Source organism: Eucalyptus grandis, chromosome 7 (assembly GCF_016545825.1).
Source record: "Eucalyptus grandis isolate ANBG69807.140 chromosome 7, ASM1654582v1, whole genome shotgun sequence".
In the NCBI taxonomy this organism is placed as follows: Eukaryota; Viridiplantae; Streptophyta; class Magnoliopsida; order Myrtales; family Myrtaceae; genus Eucalyptus; species Eucalyptus grandis.
The window spans coordinates 49,546,832-49,555,976 of record NC_052618.1 but is presented as its reverse complement, the minus strand read 5'-3'; the positions used below and the strand labels follow the sequence as shown (position 1 = coordinate 49,555,976).

At 40.1% G+C, this 9,145-nt stretch overlaps 1 protein-coding gene across 1 annotated transcript; it reads right to left on the bottom strand.

Moving 5' to 3' along the window:
- Positions 1-1,628: 1,628 nt before the first annotated feature.
- LOC120295302 (putative receptor-like protein kinase At3g47110) lies at positions 1,629-7,228 on the bottom strand. The gene is made up of 2 exons (XM_039316322.1): positions 7,005-7,228; positions 1,629-2,199 (listed from the first exon to the last, which is right to left on the bottom strand). Exons 1-2 carry the CDS (start codon positions 7,057-7,059, stop codon positions 1,835-1,837), a joined length of 420 nt encoding a protein of 139 aa, XP_039172256.1. The 5' UTR covers positions 7,060-7,228; the 3' UTR covers positions 1,629-1,834.
- Positions 7,229-9,145: the final 1,917 nt, after the last annotated feature.

The following is a 9,145-nucleotide window of genomic DNA, read 5'->3' as shown; positions in this document are numbered from 1 at the left end:
GCTGGTGGGATGTCGAGCCAAAGGCCAACCCTTGGGTAAACCACCTCCGGCAATGGAGTAACCAAAGTTTTGTAATTTCAATTCGAAAGGTAAAATATTCTAAATTAGAAGATGATTCTTTTCTAATGAGAATTATCTACAAAATAATGGAGAGAAAGTTCCAGAAGATTGGTCTTGATGAGTTGATTTGCAGTTAAAATCTACTAATTCAGGTGACGGGATTAATCCTGCATAATGCGCAGCTTGTGTCATGAGGGATAGTGTCAGCTTCCGTTCGCTCTCTCTCCCCTGTTGCTTCAATGTCGTTTTGTCGTTCCTGCTTTCGCAGCTATCACTCTCCCTCTCTCCTTTATGGGCGGCGGAGCTCGACTGAACGTGAAGTTGAAGTTCATGCCTTTGCCAGGTCTCAAAACCTCGCATGGAGCTCCTCTCGTCATCTACAATTAAGTTGCCGACACTGATGAGGTCACAAGTCGTCTCTAGATCTGATGATGCCTCCTCCATATCTGGCCTGTCCATTGAGATTTCGTCGCCTGAAGAGGAGGTACGGCTCACACACGGTGGCCACCGGTGTCAGCAACATGGCCACAGCAGAATTCCGTTGGTAACATCACTCAAATTCGATCAATCACTTCTTTTCCAATTGATAGTGACATCGCGCTCAACTGCAACACTGAGAGTCGGCCTTGAGCTCATGATCTCTCGTGAGGCTGCCCCCCCTCTTCGTCCTCTTTGGATTTGATTGACATAGCCACGTAATCATTCGTTCAAGCTTGCAGAGAGAGGGCTGTGGGGAGGCGCGAGGGCAATGGCCCAGCCATGGCTACGGCTCGACGAAAGGTTTGATTCGCCGAAGATGACAGCTCACTCCTAAACGTTAGAGTTGTTGCATACTTGCAAACAAGATGAAATTTCTTTTTCAATTTTTAGATTGTCTATTTGATATAGTTCATATTGGTTTTTTCATTTTTTTTCCATCATATTTTTAATTTTTGTAATTTTTCATTTTTAATTTGATAATAGATTTAACTCGACCAACACGTATTCTTATGAACATATTTAAGTTGGTTACATAGTTGGGTATGGATTTTGAGGCTCGGTATTGTTTTTTAGGGTTAGACTGAATATAGAGACATTATATAATAAATAGGTCTGGCTGAGTTTAACGAGTCTGCTCTATTTATAATTTATGTCTAAGCATTTGTAAAGTTGAGTGCCTTTTAAAAAAAATAAAATATCATGTACGTTCTATTGGAGTCCGACACCTATCACATATAGTCTATCGAATAGGATTTTGGTTCCAAATTTATTTTTGTCAATTTTATGGAATCCGTGGATTTGTTAGTTTCCCCACACATCTATTACACTCTAGGATTTAATATCACAAGCTTAGGGATCTGTATAGTTTGATATTCAGTCTCGACCAACTTGAAAACCTCTCAAAATTATTAATCCATCATTTATTCATATAATTGAAATGGTAACGTGGGTTAAAATGCATGAAATGAATTAATCAGATAATTCAAGTAATTAAGCAATGCATCGATGTTTTGGTAAACAACGGCATTAGATATGAAGAGAACCATGCAAATAAGCAAATTTATCAATTTTTACATGGTTACTTAATGGAAATAGGTAGACTCCAACTCCATAGATCCACTTTCTACAATTTAAAATGTAAGTATGGGTGTAATTATTAAAAATATACATAAAGGGTATGGGTAGGCAGCCTAGTTAGGGAGACATTCATGTGAATTTGCTAGCATTGCCTTTCACATGATGATTTTCTTTGCAAGTGAAAAAATTCCAAGGTGAAACGAGAAAATTAACTTAGCTACATACCTGTCCTCTCTTTGATTTCGTAACTTGCCTTGATCGAGTATAATTTCCTAATCGCCTCAGTCATGTCCATTCGATCCAGTGGCGATTCTATCGAACATGCGACTCCAACTTCAAAAATGGAAATTATGCAATCTTTGATCCTCATCTCCTGCTGTTGATCATTGGCTTCACTCCAAAGCCTTGAGTCTACAATGTCCATCACTCGATTAGGAAGAGCCATTTGGACAAAGCTATGAAGGTTAAGACAATGCCCAAAGGCCTCTTCAGTAGGTCTCTTTCCAGTGAACATCTCCAATAATAGAATGACATAACTGTATGCATCCCCAAGTGTAGAAACTTGGTGTCCCATGCCATACTCTGAAAATTACATCAAGACATTAAATAGGAATGAATATACACTTTTTCTTGAAGATAATTGTATAAAAAAAAGTTCCTAAATCTCATGGGGTTTTGCTCGATGTCAATGCGCAGGAGCTTGCCTAAGACAGTTTTGAGGGCTTGCGCCAGTCACGCCCAAATAGAGTGATGGCACGCAAGTCCTCACTGACTTCACGTACGGGCTTGCTGTGCATGGTAGAGTCCAAGGAAAGGGTCCCAAAATCCCCCACTGGTTTTTTCTATTTCATATCTATTTGTTTAATTTTCGTTTAGTTTATTGGCTATAGCTGATGCTTAGCACCTATCGTATGCTAAAGTGGTAAAATTGTTGCAAAAGTCAGATGCATCAACCGCAAAAGATAAGACTTTAGGATTTGTAAGGTGCACCAAAGATCAGTCAACAACGCAGAACTCTTCTAGTCCAAAAAGTAGTGCACCCAAAGTTGTCACATTTTGCTGAACAAATTGCCTGAACATCAAGAGTGACTTTGTCATTTAGTAGGTGGGGGAAAAAGGAGAAGATTATATATGTGGTGAAGGCCTTGGTGGAAATTATTTAGTGCATTTAGTACATCTATTAACTAAATTTGAGCCACCACTTTTAACTGGTTACACATGAGATACACATGAGGTTCATCATTTTTCTGATCTGAATTCAATTTAATAACTATACCACACGAGGCAAAGAAAAGAACATTGGGGGGGGGGAAGAGACTTGGAGAGATTTGTTGACGTGATGGATTAATACTTGTAATGCATGAGTTTGTTTTGATATGCTCTAAACAAGACGTTTAGTGAGAATTACAGTTGGATAGAACCCATCGGGTAGTCAATTTGTGTATGTTGTGTGATATTATCATGCATTTATGAGTTTGAGACCTCCAAGAATTTCTGCTTTAAATGCCGTATCATCTAAACATATTCTACGAATATAGAATTATAGGTCGCCTCAAGAAGAAAGGTTCCCCTGTGAGGGGTCAATTACTTATTGTCAAGACCTTAAGTCATGGCATACCAAAAGAGCACAAGTTCTCGTCAATTTCTCATATAGTAATTTACGACAATATTAGCCACTCTGTTTTCACAGCATGAACATGGTATGAGATAAAATATGAATCATAGAAAAAAATGCGAATATGATATGATAAAATATGCTTTGTACGTTTAGTGGCCCGGATTCACAAGTGTTGACAATAAATATTTCCAATTATTGATCAAATCTACGACGGTTTATCCTCATCTTAATTTCAAATATAATTACGACATACTAATATTAGTCTGTTCATATACAAATATTTATGTATTTTCTTTTTCTGCTGAAGAAAACAATTGAAAAAAAGAGGAAATTATGTTGTGAGAAAGAGGTGTTAGAGCATAGGAAGCATTACAAGACATCATGGATCATTGTTTATTCAAATTTTTAACCCTCTCTGATATCACTATCACAACCAACCAAAAACTAATTAAGAAAATATGACAGATTCATACCAGGGGCCACATAGCCAATGGATCCTCTAACTATAGTTGAAGTTGAACTACCCTGGTCCTGAACTCCTGTGGTTTCGGATGACACCGTTGAAATGATCTTTGCAAGCCCGAAATCTCCAACTCGAGCCACCATGTCATCATCCAAAAGCACATTACTCGGCTTCAAATCTCCATGGACGATTGCCGGAGAGCAACCCTTATGGAGATATTTGACCGCATAGCTATGTCGATGGCAATGTTTAACCTTTGCACTAGTCTTAGATTTCTCGATTTGCCATGCTCATCATCTCGCACTATAGTCCCAGGGTGCAACCACTCCTCCAAACTCCCGTTAGCCATGAACTCGTATATTAGAGCTTTGAAGTCATTGTCACGAATGTCCACACTTGAATAGATGCTTAGGGCGCGTTTGGCAACGATTCTGTTCCCGAGAGCTGATTCTGACTAGAAATGATTATTTTTTATTTTGTTCCCCGGAACTGATTATGAGTAACAAAGTGCGTTTGGTAATTGTCCAAATTTTTTGATTCCGGAATAGAATTGAGTTTGATACCGTATTAATTGATTATGTTCCAAATTAATTTCTTTTGATTTTTAAATAAATTTTAAATAAATTTTTTACTTTTTTACTTTTCTTTTTTTTTTTTTTTTCTTTTTTCCATTTTTTCCTCTTCTTCTTCTTCTTCTTCATCGGCGCCACCGGACCGGCGACCGGCCAGACGAGGGCTGGCAATGCTCACCAGAGCGTCGCCGACCCTTGGCGAGGTCAGCCTTCGTCGGCCGAGCCTTGCTGGTAGCTAGGCAAGGCTCGCCCAGCCCCATCGAGGCTCAGCCTCACTAGATCTGGTGAGGTCAAGCCTCGCCGGTGGCCAGGCTAGCCTCACCCACCCTCAACGAGGCCAACTTGGCCATCGGCGGGGCTACGCGAGCCTCTTCGGTGGCCAGGCGAGCCTCACCAGTAGTTGAGCGAGGCTCGCCCAGCCATCGGCAAGGCTCAACCTCACCTGTTCTGGCGAGGCCGAGCCTCGCCCAGCTACTAGCGAGGCTCGCCAAGCCAACCTCGCCGGTGGTTGGGCTTGCCTCTAGCGAGTTTGCCGAACCTCGCCCTAGCCTGGCGAGCCTCCGGCGACTGGCGGCGAGCGGTAGCGGGCGATGGCAGACGGCAACCGGGATGACGAAAGGGAAGAGCGAGGGTTTTACCGTTTTGATTCTTTTTCTGATTCTCGGACAGAGAATCAAATTTTTTTTTTATTCTCAAATCTTGTCCAAAATTGTTCTCGGGAACAAAAATTTTACCAAACGCGATCCTCGTCCCAAACTGATTCTGGGAACAAAAAATCAAAATCTGGCACTGTTTGGCAGATGCCAAACAAGCCCTTAGTATCTTCACAAGGTTAGTACCTCTTTCTGTTAAATTGAGTACCTTTACTGCCACAATGGCAATGCCCTCAAGAATCCCCATATAAACTGTGCCATATCTCCCTTTACCAATCAAATTGGTCTTTGAGAATCTATTAGTAGCTCTCAGGAGTTCATCATAAGAAATCCTCATGAATTGGTTCTTGAAAGATGATGACATCCAAGCAGTGGTTCTTGTCTGCTTCTTTTTGCAGTAACAAAAAATAGACAGGAACAACAAAGCTAAACATAACAAGATGATAGCGACCACAGATGTTATTATGGCCTTGATTGTAGAAGACTTGTTAGAGCTTGGTAATTTACAAAGAGGAAGCTTCAGAGTTGGAACACCTCCACAAAGTTCCCTATTTCCAGAAACTGATACAACACTTGCATTGAGAAAAACTCCGCTCTCCGAAACTTGTCCTTCTAGTTCATTGGATGACATATTCAAGTATTTAAGCAATAAGAACTCTGTAAGAAAGCTCGGGATTGGACCAGAAAAGTTGTTATTGGAAAGATTCAGCACTTCTAGGCGTCGTAATGGACTTAAAGCTTGAGGGATTTGACCATGAAAAGAATTAGCTTCTAAGCGAAGCTGTGCCAATCTCAAGCATCCGCTGATGGAGGCTGGAATTAAGCCGGTCAATTTATTGTAAGACAGATCTAATTCTTCGAGACTCCTTAAAGACCCAACTTGATATGGAAGAGATCCACTTAGATTATTATGCGCTAGATTGACAAGGACTAAAGGCCCACAATTTCGACTGGAATTGAGCCACTTAGATTGTTGTTTGAAAGCTCTAGCTCGATTAGTTGCGTGCAATTGCCAAGACTTTGCGATATGTAGCCTTGGAAATTGTTGTCTTGAAGGAAAAGCCTATTTAAAGATGTCATATTACCAATCGAAGGCGGTATCTCTCCAGTAAACATGTTTCTGCTCAAAAAAAGTACCCGCAAGTTGTAAAGTGCTCCAATAGAATCAGGAAGGCTATCAGTTAGGGAATTATTCTTTAAACTCAAATACGACAAGTTGAAGAGATTTCCGAAGGCTGGAGGAATAGTTCCATGGATCAGATTGTTTGACATTGAAATTTGCTTAATGCTGGTGGAGAGATTGGAGATGGATGTTGGCAATGATCCGTGAATCGAGTTCGATTCCACCGAGAGAATTTCTAAGTTGGAACAATTAGCTAAAGAAGAAATAAAACTCAAGTCATCCTACAACTGATTTAATCCCAATGCAATCACGTAAAGGCCCTTTAGCCTTCCCAGATTATTGTTAGCAAGGTAAAGTCCCCAAAGACTGGTGGTATTCGTCAAAGATGACGGAATTATCCCGGTGAACATGTTATTGAGCCCTCCAAGGTAATAGAGAGAAGGAAGAGTGGTGCCAATATCAGAAGGAAAGCTTCCCTGCAACTGGTTCCTACCAACATAGAAGTAATTAATGCCAGAGATGTTAAAAATCCCTAGTGGAATCTCGCTGGTTAGTTTGTTCGATGATAGTTGAAAATATATCAACCTCTCAAGTCTGGACAGTTCCTTAGGTATTTCTCCCTGAAACGCATTTTCTGCCAAAGAGAGGTGTTGTAGCAGCGAGAGGTTTCCAATTGAAGGAGGAATAGAACCTCCAAGACTGTTCTTAGACAAGCGCAAGAATTTAAGCCTTGGTAAAGAACCAAGGTTGGAAAAAATTCCCCCCACAAGTCGGTTATCTACAAGATTCAAGGACTCGAGGTTTGAGCAGCGGGAAAGATTGGAGGGTATTGACCCACCAAAAGAGTTGTTACTAAGATCAAGATTGCGGAGCCGAAACAAGTTGCCGATCTGTGATGGGATTTCACCGCCAAAGCTATTATTTTGTAAAACCATGATCTTGAGGAAAGAGAGGTTACCTATGATAGGAGATAAGAAGCCTCCCAAGCTTTGTGATCTCAAGATCAAGGACATGACCCTCCCGGGATGCCTTTTGCTGCACAAAACACCTTGCCACTCACAATGATTGATAGAATCATTCCAAGAGCTCAAGACTCTAAATGGATCTTCGTGTATAGCATTTTCTGAAGGGATGCTAACGCAAGCCGATCCGTTTGGTCTTGTGAGCAAGCGCCGGGGTGAGGGATTGAGCTCCACCACCACAAGAGGGCAAAGTTGAGCATAAGAAAGAGTAGTTTCCCCATCTCCTCCGGTGATCCACTTTCAGTCTAACCTGCATTTAACACCTCTGTCTTGCGCACAAATCAAGTATTGACTAATTCCACTAAGGGAAGTACTGTAGACTTACAAGAACATTTTGTGGTCCTCAATTTTACGTCATCTATCTTGAAGATATACGTGTGTTCTCTGAGGTTTCAAAAAATGTACACCCTACGGTTTGAAGCCCATGGAACAATAGGGTGCAAAGCGTGGCAATATAATCAAATACTGTTATTATTATTTTAAATGCACTAAGACTATTTTATATATTTCGTAAGATAAATGATGTGGCATATTTTTATTACAATATGCAAGCATTTCAATATCAATTTAATATCTTATATGTGGAATAAAATGTAGTTAGAATGGAGACGATAATTTCAAAAGTAAGATTTGAACGTTGAAAACCTTTTTCCATCTCACTTTTAAATACACTGTTGAGAACCAGTCATTTTCCTTGAAAACATTTTTTTTTTTTATAAAAAATATTTCTCCATCAACTAATTTTTTTTTCTCAAAGTGATATTAATTTCCCTTTTCTGGTTAGATATTAGCTAAGGAACGGGCTAGGCCAGCCACACCCAGCCCGTGACTACCAAACGGCCTTGTAATATTTTCACTTTGATACACTATCTATCTGTCTCTTTCTCTCTCTGTCCTCTTATCGCCATATCCTCCATGGAAGACGTTTGTACAGTCTTCTTTCGTTTTAAAATTATTATTTTTGTGTCTGTTTTTTCCTTTTTCTTTTTTTTTACTTTTCATGTTCAATCTTGAGTGGATGTAACAAGTTTAGGATAAATATGTCACAGTAGATATAATTTGGGCTTTTTTTGTGACTTTTTTCTTTAAAATAATCTATTGTCTGGGGCATTTAGTTCGCAAAAAACGACGCTGCAGATATTATTTTCTTAAAATGGTTGCACGTATTTATAAAAAAAAATGCATTGAAAAAAATATTTTCACTCTGAATATGACTGTTTCGATTAATAGATTACCTTTTTTTTTATGATTTTCCGTAAATTGATTATTGAAGTCCCATTTTACTAATTATGGAGACCCCCCGAGGGATGATGGCTGAAGGTGTGTAGGTGGGGAGTGAGAGAGAGAGGTGGTGGCGTGATGGCCTCTTGTTCTATTAAAATCTCCAGTCATGTTATTAGGTGAAGGCATTTAATTTTTGCTTCCGTCCACCTTCGCTTCCCTTGCTCCTTCTGGCAACGTGGCTGAGGAAAAAGGTCTGGATAACGCACGACCGATCAGTGGGCCTAGATAGTACAAACTTGATCTTTCCAGTTCAATCGAGCATTGCGTACTTGGTGTCCACAGACATGAATAGCCTGAAATTGTAGTTTCACCATTATTGATCCGACTCCGCAATGTTTGGATGCAGAACTTGACCGTGCCGCACCTCAAAAAGAACGATCCAGTGATGTCAGTTTTTTTCTTCCGGCAATTTAGTCGCTTCAGTATATTTCACCTCCATTACAAATTTAAACGTCATTAAACCACGGTAAGTGTGCGATCTAGCCACTAGCCATCGACCTAATTAGGTGATCAGAGCTTAAAAATGGAATGAGAGAGTAAATAAGTGAGATTTTCACGGACCCCCTCTCCTAAGGGAATGAGTCCAATCGAAAACTCACAAGAAGCCCGCTCGAGAAAAGTCAAGCAAAGGCCATGGAGATGAAGACTGGAGACTGAACAAATTAGGTCATGTAAGCAAATGACCAAAATCATATGTGATTTACTATTGTTAGCATATATAATCCCAAGAAGAGGTGGGCAATTACAGGATTGGTCGATAATTTGCTCACTCAACATTGAGGTTAACTCACTA